Source organism: Phaenicophaeus curvirostris, chromosome 5 (genome assembly GCF_032191515.1).
Source record: "Phaenicophaeus curvirostris isolate KB17595 chromosome 5, BPBGC_Pcur_1.0, whole genome shotgun sequence".
NCBI classification, from domain to species: Eukaryota; Metazoa; Chordata; class Aves; order Cuculiformes; family Cuculidae; genus Phaenicophaeus; species Phaenicophaeus curvirostris.
Window position 1 is genome coordinate 66,516,999 of NC_091396.1, and position 19,115 is coordinate 66,536,113.

The 19,115-nt window shown below is 42.2% G+C and overlaps 1 protein-coding gene across 11 annotated transcripts in view; it reads left to right on the forward strand.

The window, feature by feature from the left end:
* KIAA0586 (KIAA0586 ortholog) overlaps positions 1-18,263 on the forward strand; it is an 83,134-nt gene extending 64,871 nt beyond the window's left edge. For 6 of the 11 annotated variants that reach the window (XM_069856750.1, XM_069856740.1, XM_069856741.1 and 3 more), the window contains exons 29-30: positions 7,079-7,223; positions 17,879-18,263. In XM_069856750.1, coding sequence (XP_069712851.1) covers positions 7,079-7,223; positions 17,879-18,018 — 285 coding nt within the window. In that variant the 3' untranslated portion in view covers positions 18,019-18,263. Of the gene's footprint in view, positions 1-7,078; positions 7,224-17,878 lie in introns of those variants that run through there. The other 5 variants (XM_069856748.1, XM_069856743.1, XM_069856744.1 and 2 more) reach the window with 2 other exon arrangements.
* The last annotated feature ends 852 nt before the right edge of the window (positions 18,264-19,115 follow it).

Genomic DNA, 19,115 nt, shown 5'->3' on the forward strand with positions numbered 1-19,115 from the left:
GTATCAGACCAGGACGTCTTGATGCCTTTGGGTGCTGGCAACACATTGCACGGATAGTGTGTGGTGACAGGTGAAGACAAGGAGTGTTGCAAACACATATTTCAACTCGGAGAAACGCATCTAGCACTGCAACAGGAGAAATGTAGGCTGTCTGTCTTCAGTATGCACTGGGATTGGTTTGTTTTTGTGGTTGGCAGGGGAGGCAGATGTTACCCTTTATAAATCGGTGTCTGAGAGCCGTGGAGCAGAAGGGACAGCTTCTGCTTTCCCTCCTTTGCTGGTTCTCGCGATCCTTGGGGAGAGGCAGCTGGGCGCCCTTCAGCTTTACCTGTTGTTGAGGGCTCTCAATTCAGCTTTTTAAAGCACTACATAAAAACTGGAAGGAGCTAGCTGGTTGTGCAGGGAGTGGCTTGGGAGAAGAGCTATTACTAGGACACAAATATCTGTGCTAAATGGAGGTAGCTTAATGTCAGTGATGAATAATCCACAGATTCTGACTGCCCCCAGAACCTCTTTTATAAAGGGGATGGGCGATTTACGAAAGCTGTAATTTAATTCTCAGCCATTAAACTTTTTTTTCTTTTTTTTTTTTAATGCTTTGTAAATTTTTGCACTTTTAGCAAAGGCGAGGCATAGCTGTAAAGTTATTCATGAAACCTGACTAGCCTATAAAGATAGCTATTTAGATGATTGGTGTCAACAGTCAAATTGTAATGTTATTATTTTAATTTTACTGCTTATTATATTGTGAGAGGGCTTGGTTTACTGGCACTTTTCATGTTCTTGAACACTGTGGTTACTAAAATACTTTATTTGCTTATTTTTCTAGATACTTTAGGAGTAAATAGATCTACTTTATGCACTGAAGAGATGCCAGGTTTTTCCAGCACCAGCTTCTCAACACAGTGATGCAAAGACTACCTATAATTAAATATAAATATATGTTTCTAGTACCCCATGATTAATTTCTTAAGACCAGGAGCCCAGGAAACTTTTAAATAAGGCAATAGCATGGAAGTAAATTTTATCTAGGATGTCTTCCAAATGAAGAATACAATATAAATAGTGGAAACACTACTCTCATAATATGCTGGCTTTGAGAAATGCAGTCTGACAAAGCAGCTTTCTTAAAAATAGGGTAAAGACTGGTGAATGAAGATCAAAGTTTTCATGCGTGACCTGTTACTTGATGCTGAGGTTGCATATGGGACTGTGTTTTGTGACAGTGTTGAATAACGTGGAAATGCAAAACTTGGTTAAAATGCTTTTTGTCTTCCATAAAACTAATTTTGAAAGTAAAGTACCACAAATCTTCATCTTTGAGATACCGGTTGCAAATGTGCTTTTGGTGACTGCATTAGCAAGGAAGAGTAATAAATTATGGAGATGGGTTAAATCTTGTCTGTGGACTACTGTGCTCTGGTTTTTATCATGAATGTTGTCATTCTAGGGGGAAAAGAACCCGTACACCTAGAAAAACTTAGTTTAGATTTAGAACCTTTGTATCTGTGTTGTCATTGGTCTCTAAACTGAAACTTATGTTTTGCTTTTAAAGAAGGAAGAACTGTTTATAAGCATGGTTCTAAGCAACCTGAGTGAAAATTGTTGAGTACGACACAAAATATGTAGCAGTTCTGTAAAATGCTTCCCACCGCCCCCCCCGCAGTGCTTTGGCCACAGGGAGTTAACTGTTCCTCTTTGTGTATGGCATGCAATTTTAATCCAAAATACTAAAGCATCAAACACATGCAAGCCATGAAAATGTGTATTTCACATTTCCTGGGTCTGGTAGAATTACATTTATGTTTTGGCTCAAAGTTATGCGATCAAAGTGGGTTAGACTTAATATGGGATGATCTGCTGGCCATCCTGTATCAGGTTGTTACAGTAAGGTAGTAATCTCAGGGTTGCGTATCGTAGCCTTGTTTTATGCCTGTATGTGTTGCAAGAGTTAGGCAGAGCTGTGTTTGTTTAAAGACAGTATAACAGCTGCAGGTTCTGCCCTTGCCAGGCTGTTGTATCTTCAGTAGAAGTAAAAAGCATGGAATTTGCTGGCAGTTGCTTGATTTCTGTCCTTTTTAAGTTTGTTTTTATAATCCTAAAACCACGATTGCAGGTCTTGGGAAAATTTTTTTTTTAGTTACTTAACAGCTGCCATTGTGCCCCGTTATGTAAATCAAAATCACAAATGGGAAATATTTACTAGTTTGAGTTAAGAGTGTAAATACACGATTAACTTCCTAAAAGTGCCTGTTGCTTGTTTCAGTAATTGGACCCGCTCCTAGAGGCAGGCGAGCAGGGAGATTACACAGGGAACGCTTGTTTCTGAAGATAAAGCTTCCTTCCTGATTAAAAAAAAAAAAGGAGAGAAAAGAAAGGGGGGAGCAGTTTCCTGCTGGAGTCCTCGCTTGAACGGAGGCAGCGGGGCTTTCGTGCCTCCCCCTGCTCCAGCTCGCCTTTGAGGAGGCGTTTTCTGACAAACGATGTCCAAAACCGTTTTTACAAGAGCAGTCGGGGTTTGCCTGTACAGGCAGAGCTGGGATTTAAAGAGGTTCTTGCTCCTTTCTCATCTGCTTTTAAATGTCAGTATCTCTGAAGTGATGGCTTGATAAAGGCTGTTCTGTTCCCAAGATTCCTAATCTTCCGTAATAGAAATGGCCTAATGAAGAAAACCAACCCAAAATTTCAACTACACGTAAGAAATGTGTTCCGACCTCGATATATATGATGTGAAAAATGAATAATTGCAGCCCTGCAGGCAAAATCTTCTTTGCTACGATGTGACAACCCACCCCTTCATCGGAGGTTTCAAGAATTTGGCTGCGCTTTTGGAAATAAGCATCAGGATTCTGTTGGAGAGATGTTTTAGTAACAGACAGCGCAGCACACAATGGCTTTGTTTGGAGTGTTGGCTCTGTGCTCGTGGCAGGAAACTGAAGTAAAACCTTGCTTTTCTACCTACGGTATGTGGTGGGTGTTCTGAATGCAGCCAAGGCTGCCTTTTAGTCTTTTTTTTTTTTTTTGAAGTAAAATCATGCTCACAGGCTTAAGAACCACAGCAGCTAACAGCTAGAACCACTCAAGGTGACAATTAATGCCTGACTCTCTACTTCATTAATTCAATAGGGTTTTTTTTTTTTACTTTGAGGACGAACTCCTTTGCGCTGTATGTACAGTGTGGGATGTTAAATCAGAAGCATACACTGAGTTCTTTAACCCAGCTGCTTTTTGCAGGTCAGCATGGAAAGTAAAGCACCTATAAAGATGAGTGGACTTCATACGTACCCATCATAATTCCAAGTGATGAGCTTAGGAGATGCTTACATCATGCAGCACTGCTAGCTGAGAAATCCGTGAGCTGGTCATCCAGCAATCTCCAGAAGCCGTGAAGCCCAGGGGTTGTTTGGCTTGTTTAGCCTGGAGAAGAGAAGGCTCTGGGAAGGCCTTAGAGCAGCCTTCCAGTGTTTAATGGGGGCCTACAGAAAAGCTGGGGATGGGATTCTTGCTCAGGGAGTGCAGGGACAGGACAAGGAGGAACGGTTTTATGCTGAGAAAGGGGAGGTTGAGATTAGATATTAGGAAGAAATGTGTTTCTGTGAGGGTTGTGAGGCACTGGCCCAGGATGCCCAGGGAAGTGGCTGCCCCATCCCTGGAGGTGTTCAAGGCCAGGTTGGATGAGGCTTTGAGCAACCTAATCCAGTGCAAGGTGTCCTATGGCTGAAGGCTGGAACTGAGTGGGCTTTAAGGTCCCTCCCAACCCAACCTATTCTATAATTCTGTGTGTGCTAAAGGGTTCAGGTCCCAGGGCAATGTAATTTCATAAGGCATCTGGGGCATCTCCATGCCACTGCATTTTGTAGATGTGCTTGCTCAGGTATCCAGGTATGTGACTGCCTTTCAGAATGTGTCATCTGACCGTTCACACTCGTGTAGAGCCCTTCAGTGCAGAGCCTGCCAGAGGGGAATATCATGAACTATATGAAAAGAAAGTTCAGATGTTTTTAGTCTGAGAGTGAAATTGCAGAAGGCCCTTAGAGGTCTGACTTATTGTGCAATCTCTGTAAGTAATTTGTAGTCAAAACACCTTTGCACATGTCACTTTCGTATTTCCTGTAATAAAACAGCAAGAGCAATTAAGATTTTGGACCATAATCTTCTACAAGCTTCTAAAAATGAATGAGTTGGGGATTTTTTGAGTTATGATTGAAATAGCCAATTTTAAAATTTTTGATTGCATCAAAGTAACAGCTATTTTAATGAATTTTTAACTATGGCCTGAGAAACAAAACAGTTAAATGGTGATAAAAAAAAAACAAGTAAGAAAAAAATTAAATAAGAAACCAGAGGAACTCTTGACAAAACTGGAAGACGCCTGTACTCTGGTAACCCAGCACATGACCCACTGGGCTTTATGCATTTGAAATCAAAAAGAATCAGTAAATATACTGCCATATGCATGCAAATGTGTCTAATAACACACTGCGTGCTGTGTATCTGTAATGTTGTTCTGACACGGTTCAGAAAGTTGTCTGTGGTCTTGGCAATCTTCGGGAAACATTAGATTAATAAAGCTGCCTTTGCCATATAATTTCTTTCTTGTTTAAGTAGGTGCGTGAAGGCTGGTGCTGCATAAATGAATTACACGGAAGACTTTGGAGGAAGAGGGGGCTTGTAAATGGGACTGAAATTAATGAATATAAGAATTAGAAATCAAAACTTTATGTTTAGTCTGAGGAGAAACAATTCCTTAAACCGTAACTACATGGCTGTTTCTTGTTTGCCTCAACTCTGGTTGACTGTTATTGTCTTCTGTGAATTCTCTGGGGCAGTGGCCTGACTTTGTTGAATGAGCCAATTGTTTTCCTTTGTGTTGCCCATCAAGTAAGTCCCCATCTGGTTTGTATCAGACTGTTTTCACAGCCAACAACTGCTGCCTTTTCTATATCCTGACACTTAAGGGCCCCATGCTATCAAAGCATTGCTCTGATAGCCTGTCTGGCTGGACCCATACAGCTGTGCCTTGCAGCTTGAAACTATTACCCAAGTAATGGTAACTTAGAACTTGAACTGGCCCTTATTCCCATCGGTGTCGTGTGTACAGTGAACAGAATACATTTTTGTTGAACTCTGTGTTCAACAAAAAATTCTTAAAAGCTCTCATTTTAGTTTATATCATCGGTTAGGTTTTATTTTCCAGCAGCTTCCTGTATCTAGAGGCAGCTTTGTGTTCTTCTAAAACATTAATGAGTACAAGAGAAGCAATATTTATTCAAGGCACTGCTGTTATTACTTACTTTTATGGTACATTAAAGCTCAATAAGTGAAAATTAAACAAGCAAATGATTCTCAATGAGGGTTTTTCTTATCAGATTTAGAATACGTGTCCAGGAAACTTCCTGTGCGTGAAAAATGTTGGTTGTGTGATTAATGTTGCACGTTGGCTGCTCTGCTGCTCGCTTTCCAAGCAGCTATCTAAAAATACCAAGCAATGGACAATGAGTCTGCATTGACCTCTTTATTTCCCCTCTGAAGGAATAGGGAAGAATTGGATAACTGTGAAACTGTGCAATAAAACTCTATTACGGTGTGCGCTGCAGAATCACTGAGAGGCCCCAGGCACAATCCAAGCCCCTTCCTGCCAGGCTTCATACGTGGTAGGAGACATCCCTGTTCTGAGAGACCTTGCAACATGTACATTCTCTCTTTCCAAGATTAAAAAAGACTCAACATTGCAGCAAGTAACGGTGACATTCAAATGCTGTGTTGTATAAAGAAAGATGATCTTAAGCCTTTGTTCTCTTCTGCTCTTGTCTCGGCCGTGTAACTCAGCAACAAGAGTAATGATGAGGGGAATCGTACTCCCCAACTTGTGTATGTATTGAATTTTAAGTGCATTTTGGACTCAGATCATTCATGATATTTACACGGGAGAGAGAAAGAAAATAATGGATTGTGGTTTTACAATTTCTGGTCTTACCGTGAGCGTGTGCAAGGAACTGCTAGAAAACAGATTGATTTATCTAATACTTGCAGAGTAAGCGTCCCTGAACTTGCGAGGGCATGTGTGTGTGTATAATGTGAATGAATTTGCTTCAAGTGAAATACTGGGGAGCCATTAATTCCATGAGACGTGCGAGATAAGGTTTTCTTGCCTTTGTGCTTTTCATACTGGTGGTATGCACTGGGTGTCATTGTGCCAGATCAGGATTCTGCTCAATAATTGGGTTTATGTCGTTGTCAGGGATATGGAGGGTTTGCAAAAGCTGCTTTTTAAAGCAGCTTTCAGTAACTGCTTTTGCTATAGAACTCCTGAATTCAGGAGATGCAGTGAGAGCTCTAGAGTGGTGAACAAAGCCAGGTGGCTGTGCCGTTCACCTGCACAAGTCGTGTCCCATCAACACATGGTAGCCCACACCTCTGCAATGAAGCTGCTCCCACATATTCCGACTGTATTTCCATACACGCTCCTTTCAAGAGCAGATTTCCCTGTGCTGTGGCCAGGGATATTTAAACCCAGACAACTGATAAATGAATTTCATTCAGGCTGTTTGCAAGCTCTATTAATCATACTGGTGGCCCAAAGCAATACAGAAAACTATTGATGAACTAAGTACAAATGAGATTTGACACTGAAAGCTTGCGCTGGGAAGGGTGAATGTCAAAGAGCTGCGATGCTTTCTAAAATAGGTTGGCAGTAGATACTAGAAGGAGTTGTCACCATCAGTGAGTACAGCAAGTGTTCAAAATTTCAACTTGTGTGCATTGCTTAGAATGATTGAATCACAGAATGCTTTGGGTTAGAAGAGACCTTTCCAGGTCATCCAGTCCCATTCCCCTGCCGGAGCAGCGATTAACTCCATCAGGTTGCTCAGAGCCCCATCCAACCTGACCTTGAATGTTTTCAGGGATGAGATCTCCACCAGCTCCCTGCACAACCTACGCCAGGGTTTCACCACCCTCATTGTAAAAAAATTTCTTCCTTGTATCTAGTCTAAGTCTCTTCTCCCTTAGTTTAAAACCATTACTGTTGTCCTGTCACAACAGGCCTTGCTAAAAAGTCTCTCCCCATTTTTCCTAGATGCCCCCTTTCAGTCCTGGAAGCTGGCCTGAAGTCTCCCCAGAGCTTTCTCCTTTCCAAGCTGAACATCCTCAACTCTCTCAGCCTGTCCTCAGAGGTGACGTGCTCCAGCCCTCAGATCGCTTTTGTCCCCTGAGCCTCAGAGGTAAAGAACATCAATGCAATGAGAACCTGATGTAAAGGAGTATGTTTAGTGTGTCATTGCTTGACTGCTGCCGTGAGATTTGTGCAGAGCAGCTCTTGGGTTGCTAACATCAGTTGCAGTTTTACTGTTGCTGCTGGGGAACTGTTGGTCAGTAGTGAAACCCTGAAGAGACAGTGTCGCTGGCAGCAATCTGCAGAGTTTTTAACTGGGTTTACAGATTTGGAGGTGTGTATCATTAAATTCAGTAGCCATGTGCATGAGAGAGAGGTAGGAAGGTGATGTAGTGTGCTGAATGTGTAGCATAGACATTCAGTTTATTTATTCTTCTGATTTAGAACTCAGATTCATTTGAGCATTGTAAAGGAATTTTGTTTTATGCTCTTTCCTGTGTAATAGACCAAGGTGTGGAAGCTGTCCCTGCCCATGGGAAAAGGCTTGGAACTGGATGGTCTTTAAGGTCCCTTCCAACCCAAACCATTCTATGATTCTGTGTTTGTTGGTAGGTTTATTTTTTTTTCACTAGGAAGAACGCTTACCTCTTTTGCACAAAGCTTAAACATTTTAGATTTTAGCAAACTTTAAAATAGCACAGGAAATAAAAATATATTTACTCTCAGACCTTTCCAAATCTGTAATCCCAAGCATTAAATTGTAGAAGCGGTTCATTTCAGGAGAAGGTTTAAGCAGTCTTTGGTGAAATAGGGCCTGGAAACTTAGAAGGGACCCCAAAGCCCATCCAGTTCCACCCCCTGCCATGGGCAGAGACACCTCCCACTGGATCAGGTTGCTCCAAGCCCCATCCAACCTGGCCTTGAACACCTCCAGGGATGGGGCAGCCACGACTTCCCTGGGCAACCTGGGTCAGTGCCTCACCACCCTTATAATGAAGAATTTCTTCTTAATGTCTACTCTAAGTCTTCCCCCTTCCAATTTAAAGCCATTCCTCGTCATCCTATCATTACTGCCTTTGTAATAAGTCCCTCCTCAGCTTTTCGGTGGTCCATTTCTGTACCAAAGGCTGCTTGAAGGTGTCCCTGGAGCTGCACTCTCCAGGCTGCACTCTCTCACCCTGTCCTCATAGCAGAGGTGCTCCAGCCCTCAGATCACTTCGTGGCCTCCTCTGGACCTGTTCCAAGAGTTCCAAATCCTTCTTACATTGGGGACTCCAGAACTGGACTCAATACTCCAGATAATAATACTTAGATAATGGTTATCTCCTTGTTGATCTTCCACTAAAGACATTTAATGTTTTCCTTATTTTCTTAACGTTTCCTTATTTTAACATATGCTTATTTGTGTAGACTAAACATTATTCTTCCTGAGCTAATAGAAAAATGGTTTGCCTCTCTAAACTCTCTAGAATTGCTTATTCCTAATACATTTTTTCGAGTTAATTGATATGAACAAATGGTAAGACCATTAGTGGCCATCTTCTGATGTTTAACAAATGGCTTGAAAGGAGGGGTCATCTTAACACATTTGTTGGCATATGTGCTAGAAATGTGTGTAGAGATGTCCTGGTGTTCATTAGAATGCATCAATGGAAAATGCTAACAGTGTAGGACTGATTTTCTATGTGTGTTGGGTTTTTTTGGGGGGTGGGGGTGAAACTGTTTATAGTCTTCTTTTTAAGAATTGAGTTACAAAAGTTGAAAAATTGTGCTGTAGGTATAAGCTTTTTTTTGCATGCCAGATCTTTGTGATGGTAGTACAGTAATAGCAGTTTTGGCAACTGTTCCCATACGGAGAATCCCATGTGAAGTGAAAATCGTTAAAACAAATGAATAGGGTTGTGAATATTTAAGTGTTCAGAATAGAATCATAGAATCATGACAGCTGGAAAAGACCTCTAAGATCATCAAGTCCAACTGTCAGCCCGACACCACTGTGCCTACTAAACCATGCCCCAAAGTGTCACATCTGCATGCTTTTTGAACACTTGCAGGGGTGGAGACTCCAGCACTGCCCTGGTCAGCGTGTTCCAGTGAAGAAATTTTTCCTTATATCCAATCTGAACCTCCCCTGGTGCAACTTGGCCATTTCCTCTCTTTCTATCGCTGGTTGCTTGAGAGAAGAGACGAGCACTCACATCACTACAACCTCCTTTAAGGGAGCTGTAGAGCAATGAGGAGAATAATAATAATAATAGGGAGAGTAAATAGAGAAATATAGCTATTTTGTGTGTGGTTGTCTAGAAAAACACTTCTTATTTGAAGAGCCTGCTTAATTCTGAGCATATCTTCTTGGATTTTTTTTCTTTTAATAAGAATGCATTTAGTTGCTCTGTTACACGTGAAGATTGATTTGCACTAAGAAAACTCTGCCCAGCAGCACTGCCCTTCCGGCAGCGCGGTACAGAAAGCTTTCTCTGTTCTTCCTGATGTCCATCCCTTTGGCTTTCATAGAATCACAGAATCACCAGGTTGGAAGAGACCCACCGGATTATCGAGTCCAACTGTTCCTTTCAAACACTAAACCACGTCCCTCAGCGCCTCATCCACCGGTCCCTTAAACCCCTCCAGGGAAGGTGACTCAACCACCTCCCTGGGCAGCCTGTTTCATTGAAATCTGGGTACCAGTTGCTGCTGTGGCTGAAGGGAGTGTAACCTCCTTGCTCAGGAAACCCTGATGTCTGTTTGAGGAAGAGGTCATCAAGGTCTCCCATCAAACTTCTCAGTGATAGAAAGTGTAGTAGTCACATAGCAAGGAGTTAATGGGGTTGGATAACGTGTGATGCTTAGTAAGCGTATGCAGTGCGAGCCTCGCTGCAGATAACATGCTCCATCTTCTTGAGCTGCAACATACTGAACCAGTCTGACAAGTGGAGATTGGCATATGTGCATCCAAGCGATAGGGACAGCCACCCATCAAAGAGCAGCACGTCGGGGTAACTGTTAATTCCACTGCCTGGGCCTAATTGATCTGAAGGCAGGAAGGGGCTTCAGAGTAACGAGTCCAGAGGAGGCCACAAAGATGATCTGAGGACTGGAGCACCTCACGTATGAGCACAGGCAGAGGGAGCTGGGGTTGGTCAGCCTAGAGGAGAGAAGGCTCTGGGAGACCTTAGAGCAACTTCCAGAACTGAAAGGAGCTACAGGAAAGCTGGGGCTCTTTATCAGAAATTGCAGGGATAGGGCAAGCAGGAATGGTTTTAAACTGCAGGAGAGGAGATTTGGATTAGATATTAGGAAGAGACTTTTTTCCTGTCAGGGTGGGGAGGCCCTGGCCGAGGTTGCCCAGAGCAGTGGTGGCTGCCCCATCCCTGGAGGTGTTCAAGGCCAGGTTGGATGGGGCTTGGAGCAACCTGATCCAGTGGGAGGTGTCCTTACCCATGGCAGGGGATGGGACTGGATGATCTTTAAGGTTCCTTTCAATCCAAACCATTCTATGTATCCTGGCCAGTGTGCTAACTTATGAAATAACATCATTTGCTTAGGGGATCCCCACACTCACTGGGAGACCCATCTTCATTTTAACCATGAACTGGAAAAATGTTCATTTTCAAACCCACTGCAACCCTAATTTATGACGACACATCATTGAATTTGTTCAACTTTAATTACTTGTGTAAATTATTTTTAAATAAGAACAGGCCATGTAACTTTAAGAATAGAGATGATTTGCTTTCCTTTTTCCCTTGCCACTCCCCATGCAGGCGATGAATGCTGTTATGTTTAGCACTGTGGTATGTTGTAGGAAAGCTGAGGCAGTATTTCTACAATTAATATTAAGATCATAGAATCATAGAGTGGTTTGAGTCAGAAAAGACCTTAAAGCCCATCCAGTCCCACCCCCTGCCATGGGCAGGGACACCCCCCACTGGATCAGGGGCTCCAAGCCCCATCCAGCCTGGCCTTGAACCCCTCCAGGGATGGGGCAGCCACCACTGCTCTGGGCAACCTGGGCCTGGGTCTCCCCACCCTGACAGGAAACCATTTCTTCCTAAGATCTCATCTCAATCTCCCCTCTTTCAGCTGAAAACCATTCCCACTTGTCCTATCCCTGCACTCCCTGATCAAGAGCCCCTCCCCAGCTTTCAAGAAACTAGGAGGCAGTCCTACTTCTAGGATTGCAGGGAATGATTCTGCATCCTGAGGGAAGTCTGCACATCTTTATCTCAGTGTGAATTCCCACTATGGATAGTTTGAGTTTGGGTTTCTTTTGAGCTTCTTTATTTTGCTTCAGATACTGGTATTAAAATGACTTTGGGATCCCCAAGCAGGAAGGTGAGAATAACAGAGCTGAATTTATTACGCGAGCGTACTTTTAAAATTACCTTCCTGTGCAGTTGTCTGTTAGATTTTGCAGAAGATGATTGATATGTTGGTGATGTTTAGTTTTACTGAATAAATAAAATATTAATTACACAAATAGATATGCAGGTTTTTAATTATCGCTTGTCAGATTTTCCTGATTCCACCAGCTGTTTACCCGGGTTGTCTCTTGTGGATGTAGAGATTTCTCCTCCCCCCCAGCCCTTGCACAAGATGCATGTTTTCCTGGTGTTTTTTCAAAGACTCTGGTCCAGTAATGAACCAATGCCTTCTCCTTTTTTACTTTCAAATAAAAAGCTCCTGCTAAGAAAATATTTGCAGTCAAGAAACAGCTGTGCTTAGAAGTTGAGAAAAAAAGACTGTTTTGGTCCAATTGCACATCAAAAATCACAGTCATCTGTATGGAAAAATCAAACTTATTTTTGATATTTCTTTTTAGTATTAATAATTACTGTAGAAGTTTACTTAAGATTATTACATGTGTTAGAGTGAGTCCAGAGGAGGCCACAAAGATGCTGGAGCACCTCCCATACGAGGACAGGCTGAGAGAGTTGGGGTTGCTCAGCTTGGAGAAGAGAAGGCTCTGAGAAGACCGTAGAGCACCTTCCAGTGCTGAAAGGGGCTCCAGGAAAGCTGGGGAGGGGCTCTTGATCAAGGATTGCAGGGAGAGGACGATGAGGGGATGGTTTAAAGCTGAAAGAGGGGAGACTGAGATGAGATCTTAGGAAGAAATATTTTCCGGAGAGGGTGGGGAGGCCCTGGCCCTGGTTGCCCAGGGAAGCTGTGGCTGCCCCATCCCTGGAAGAGTTCAAGGCCAGGTTGGATGGGGCTTGGAGCCCCTGATCCAGTGGGAGGTGTCCCTGCCCATGGCAGGGGGTGGAACTGGATGGGCTTTAAGGTCCCTTCCAACCTAAACCATTCTATGTTGACCTTTTGGAAGTGAATTGCTGGGAAACCAGTGCAAGAATGGCCAGGGAATGAATTTGTTAAGCAGTGAGAAATTCTACAGAACAAAATATGCCAGATCTAAAGGAGCGGATTAGATTTTAGGCACCAAAGGAAAATATTTATTTGGTAAACTCTGCAATCTTAGTCTTAGATGTTTTTGGAGCTGCTTTCTGTCTGCCCTTCCCTACTGGTCTCTGTATTACGATTCTGAAAAATCTGGTTCTACTTTATTTTATGTATTTCTAGTTTTTGTTCTGTTTAGTGTTGCTGGTGATGGGAATATGGAATGTTTTGGAAAACCACTGAACCTTGAACTCAGACTTGAGAGGAGGAAAAATAATTTTGAAATATTCTGCTTTGAAAAAATTTTTAACTGCTTAGTCTGGGTCCCACTTTCCTTTCCTGACTCAGGATCTGAGTTTATTTTGTTTTCAGAAATATTTATAGCTAGTACATATGTCGGGGTTTGAAGAAACAAACAGAAAAAGAAAAGCATGTATGTGTGTGCGTGTTTGTTTTCTGTGTGCTTGTATGCAGAGTTTCTGTAAGTACATTACACCACGTGAAGATAGAATTTGCCAAGTTTAGGTCAAGACTTGAACTGAACTCTTACTGTAGAGTTTTCTGTCTCCACTGGTGTCTGTGGTCCAGTTATGGAGGTTTATGAGTTGGCTGAGACCATTGAGAGTGAAACTGTGTTTTTTCAGCTCAAGCAGTAGACTCATGCTCTTAGATCCAGACATTTTTGGCTCGAGTCCTACAGATGTCAGTCCCTTTCTGTAAAACAACTGAAGTGTTTTAATTGTAAATCTGTTTCTTTCATGTAACTCAGCCCTATAAATTTGGCCTCAGTTTGCTGAGAGCCTTTTCTGTTTGTCATGAAACCAGCTAAGTTAGGGGCGGTCTGTTTTTGAATAACGGAAACAGAGTTGTGTGCATTTGCAGAGCATCTTGTTCTTGCTTTCTGCGTTTCTGCCCCGGTGCGAGGCAGCATTCTGACCTGCAGCCAGGAGCCTTGTGCTTACCAAAGCATTTACACAATGAGAACAGAGTCCCTGCCCTGAAAAGCACACGCACTTAAAGGTTTTTGCTTCATATTTAGGAGACATGAGAGGACACCTTCTCCACAGTAACACAAATATGACTTCCAGTACTGAACAAGACCTCATTGCTCTCTCCAACTACCTGAAAGGAGGTTGTGGAGAGGAGGGTGCTGGGCTCTTCTTCCAAGTGACAGGGGACAGGACGAGAGGGAATGGCCTCAAGCTCCACCAGGGGAGGGTCAGGCTGGACATTAGGAAAAACTTTTTCACGGAAAGGGTCATTGGGCACTGGCAGAGGCTGCCCAGGGAGGGCATTCATTCACCTTCCCTGGAGGGGTTTAAGGGACGGGTGGATGAGGTGCTAAGGGACATGGTTTAGCATTTGATAGGAATGGTTGGACTTGATGATCCGGTGGGTCTCTTCCAACCTGGTTATTCTATGATGAGTGGCTGAGGGAACTGGGGTTGGTTAGCCTAGAGAAGCGAAGGCTGTGAGGAGACCTTACCACTGTCTACTACTACCTAAAAGGAGATTGTAGAGAGGTGGGTGCTGGTCTCTTCTTCCAGGTGATAGGACAAGAGGGAATGACCTTAAGCAGCATCAGGGAAAGTTTACATTGGATGCTAGGAAGGATTTGTTCACAGAAAGGGTTCTCAAGCACTGGAACAGGCTGCCCAGGGAGGTGGTGGAGTCACCATCCCTGGTATTTAAGAGGCGAGTAGATGATGTGCTTAGGGATATGATTTAGTGGTGGGCAGGTACGGTTGGAACTGATGATCTCAAAAGTCTTTTGCAACCTAATGATTCTATGAAATGGGCTCCAGGAAAGCTGGGGAGAGGGGCTCTCGATCAGGGAGTGCAGGGATAGGATGAGGGGGAATAGTTTTAAGCTCAAAGAGGGGAGATCTAGATTACGTATTAAGAAGAATTTTTTTCCTGTGAGGGTGCTGAGCTGCTGGCACAGGTTGCCCAGAGAAGTTTGGCAATGGCAAGATGACATAGGAAAAAAAAGAAAGCCACATTCATTGAAGATTTTAAGATGCTGAGTTATGGATCTGCAGGTGCTGTGCTGTCCCCAGTGCTCTGAACACTTTAGATAATGCCATGTGGAGGAAGTTATTTGTTGGGAGAGGACAATGTTTTAAACTTTGAAGTCAGGAATAAACAAACTGAGGCAGCTGGAATGTGGCGGAAGAAGAAATAAGGCATTCATATCAACTGATGCTATTAGAGGAATGAGAGCACAGCACTGGAGTTGTTTTACATATGCTTGGAAGTTTATTCTTGCTCTAGAAGTTAGCTGCTTCAGTTGTTACATTAGAAAGTAGAGGGAGGGTTGCTGGCTTTTAAATTTTAGGAGATAATATGTATGTAATTACAGTAATTATGGTTCTGGTTTTATACTGAAACAATAACCTGGGTCCTGATCTTTCCAACCCCTCCCTACATATTGTCTTGAAGATCTCTTTTTTTTCACTCGGGAGGTATGGGTCTGGTTTACCTCTGGATAGATTAAAAATTAATGTATGGACACAGTCTTGAAGGAGTTAAAGCACATGGGTTTTATTTGGCTCAAAAGTCAGACTTGTTTAGTCTTTTTATTTTGCCAAATAGAAAAATTTAAAAAGCAAGATTTAAACATTTTTCTTTGTCCTTATTGTTGCCATATGCTATGAGTAACCAAACCTCCCTTCAGTGTGTTTAATTCCTTTTCCATTTGGCATACATTCACGATCCACTTGTATGTAGCGTACTCTCTGTGTGACGGTACCTCTTAGAGAAAAACTCCCTTCACAGGTCACCGGATGGTTGACACACCATTAATTTTTATGTTTCTGTTAAACAGAGATCTGGAAATTTAGTACTGTACATGAATTTGTTATAGATTGCCAAGAACAGGAAAAATCTCTAATCTAAAATCTGACCTTTTTCATCAGTGGGTCACCAAGATGTTTCCAGTCGCTGTTGAGTTCCTACCAGTCGAGGACCCCGACATGCTTATTAAGAGTATCAGTTTTCACAGGTTATATGAATATATTCTGTTAGACGGTGACAATGAATTTGGAGAGCTGGAGGTCGCCTCAGGTTGCGTGTTCCATTTATTGGATTTTAACAAGGAAAATTTTTATAAATACATCTAAGTGCATGATTACAAAATTGTACTGAGTGCTTCCAGAGCCTCTAAAGAGGGGAAAACGCTGTGGCCATTACCTGTGTTCCTGCCCAGTGCTGCGTTGTAAATGGAGGAATTTTCCATTCTGTTTTTACGGCATATCAAAAGATTATAAGCACCATTGCAATTTTCATTATTTGTGGCAGTGAAGAGCTCCGTGGTTAAGAGGAAACCGTCTTAGTCTTGTTTGTGACCTGTTTTCTGATGGGGGAAGAAATAAAATGGAGTTTTGCATTGTTAAAGAAGGGGCTGCCCTATCACTCATGTACAGCAGATACAGGCATCAGAAAATAATCTGTTTGTGAGCAGGAAGACAAACATTGAAACCTGCTTGCTTGTATTCATGTGTTTATTTGGTTACCCATCCCTGTATGTTTATCTGCATGTGTTTTATGCACCATGCGTGCATGAGATTAGGTAATAATGATAAGACACGTGTGAGAGTAACCTGGTGGTTGTATCTTTGGGCCAACATAGACTTTTCAGTCTTTCAGTTTTCATAGGAGCTTTCTATCCTGGAAAGTTATAGTCATGGAGCAGAATCTCCCATGTAGCTGAAATAGGATATCCATAAGGTTTTTACAGTTAAAATGAGGGAAATCCAGGTTCTCTGTTTTCTGTGTGCATCTAACTAAGTAAAAGACTTCAGATTTCTGTCTTTAAAATGTTTTTAAGCCTATCTTTAGGGATATTTATGTAACTCGGGACCTGGTAACTTTTCTGTTGAGCGAGTGGATGGAATTATTATTTTAATTTTTATGTCCTTTTAGCATTTTATATCCATCATAAAACTCAACTATAGTACGTCTGTAAAATATATTAGAGTATGTGTTAGGAAGAATGTAGACTAATATGATACTTGCTTTCAGCACCCCAGACTCGAATACTTGGGAAGTTACTACAGAGCCTTGGGATAAGGGAATATATTTTTTTTAACTCAATTTTTTCTTTTTTCTTTTTTTTTAAACAAACCTGAAAACAGCTGTTGAAACAATGACATCATGGAATGTGACATGACTGTGGAAATTATTAACAAAGTCAAGCTTTGAAAGCATCAAACTACACAGAGTGTTGGAGAGTTGCTTTAGCGTCTAGGATGATTTACAGAGTTTCCTCAGGCATTACACATTCACGTCTTTACTGTGTGTCACCTTCACGTCTAACCAAATAAATGCTTTGCTTTTCTTCAGTTCTCCTTCTGAATAACCTGCCTTTATCACGCAAACATGGCTACAGATTAAGGTCGTGGAAATAGTTCTGGAAAAAACAAAAAACATGCATTGCTTGCGCTTCTTTGTGGTGTTCCCATAGATTTGCTTCTGAATAGTGGTCAGAAGATGCAGGATTTCTCCTGTCTTCTTGCTGCTTGTGCATTAGATTTGCTTAGGCCCATGCCAACCCAGACTTTGGCAGCTGTGCTTTGTAGAGAGACTTGAGTTGGGGGTAACGAAGCCTGTCCGGCTAGTGAGGATGCTCTAGAGAAACTATGGACGTCATTTTTTGCGGAACTGTGATGGGCAGGTGACTTGTTGGTTCTGTGGGATACAAAACTTGCTCCTGTACCCTTGCTACCTCTCTGGAACCCTCTCTTACTGCATGGCTTGTACAGGGTGCTCCATGATTGAATGGTTGGACTCGATGATCCGGTGGGTCTCTTCCAACCTCGTTATTCTATGATTCTGTGATTCTATGTCCTGGCTTTTCTGTCTTAGACCTCATTCGTGTTTGACTTCCTAGGCTGTTGCCTGCTGTTCCAGCATGAAAAACACCAGATTAAATTTTATTTTAGCAGTGGGTTCTTGTTGTTTTAATTAGCCTTTTGAAGCACGCTTTGCTGCAAGTCAGATGAAAGTAGATTACTACTACAGTGACATAGCAGATAATTAACTGGGGCGAAAGAAAGCCTAACTTCTTGATTTTATTGGGAGAACAGTGTTTTAATTACCTAGTCTATGACAGGGGAAGAGAGAATTGTTATAGCTTATTGGAATTAGAACAAACTCCAAGAGAGCCTTTGCTGTTGTACAGACTCATATGTTTGTGTTCCTTGAGCTGCTGCACCTAAAATAAATGTCCCGGGGACAACTGACATCTCAAAATGATCTTCCTATAATGTTGTGACTGTTGTACTGTTTATCCATTGCCCTCAGTATGGTTTAGTTGTTTATCAGAGGCAGCAAATAACATGTTTTATTCTGCTTTTTCTCTTTCTTCAGGAGAGGATGCTGCCCCACAGTTAGATTCACATGTTTCTGCGGCAAAGCTGTTGGTGAAGCTGCCTTCCATGAATACAGATAGCCAGAGTACGAGTAGTTTACATGACAATTCAGATTCTTCAGGGACAGACACATTTTAAAGTTCATGGCTTTTTATGACAGACTGAAGATCTTGTCACTGGTACGTTTGTCTCCCTAGTGTGATAATTCGAGTGTTTTATCAAGATACTGGTTTTTCAGTACTGTTTGTTTTCTACTGGTTTTCTTACGACTTTGTTATGATTATAAATTTAGGCAATGATTCCATTTGTGAAGATGCCAAATATTTTTAAGCAAATAAAATGCATTTCTTTCAGAATTGTGAGTTTAAATCAACACAGGCAAAGGGCACTTCAGTATTTATTGTAAGCACGGGTGGATGTCACGGATGTGGGCAGTGGCACTGTGGCTGCCCCATCCCTGGAGGTGTTCAGGTCCAGGTTGGATGGGGCTTGGAGCAACCTCATCCAGTGGGAGGGAAGTGTCCCTGCCCATGGCAGGGAGGTTGGAACTGCCCATGGCAGGGAGGTTGGTCCCTTCCAACCCAAACCATTCTATGATTCTGTAAATGTGGAAGTGATTGATATTAATTCCACGACAAAAGTCTGTCTCATTGATGGAAAAAAGTGCTTGGCTGGGTGTAATGTCAGTGCTGTCAAAACTTGGAGCCAGAGGAAAATATATTTGAAAGCACAGTTTGTAAGAAAATTGTATTCCTAGAACTTGTTCATCCATAGAAGTCTGCTATCACAAGACAGTAATTCTAACTTGTGTGCAAAGGGGACCATTAGAGTTTTTATTGCTATTATGAGGAATATATTTTTTTAGAAGGGCAAGAATTTTTCAGCATTTTAATGTTTATTTCTCTCAAGATTTTTTTCCCAACTTGAAACACATCTGAAGGAGAGATTTTGTGGGTAAGGTTATTTGTTTACATTTTTAAATGTTAATTCCTCCTAATTGCTGCAGTCTCAGCCTTTCAAAAATGAAATAATCCCTAGTCCCCCCAGCAGGGATCACTTGATTTTTTTATTGTCTCAATCAGGATGACATGGTCGCTTCCGCGGTGGCTGGGGAGGAAGGTAGGATCCTCTGCCCCTAGCAGCATCCAAGGGAAATAAAAAAGAGGAATTCAGACATATTCCAGTCGGAAAACTAGGCAAGAAGCTCTTCTCCAAGCAGGTCAAACGTAGCTCTT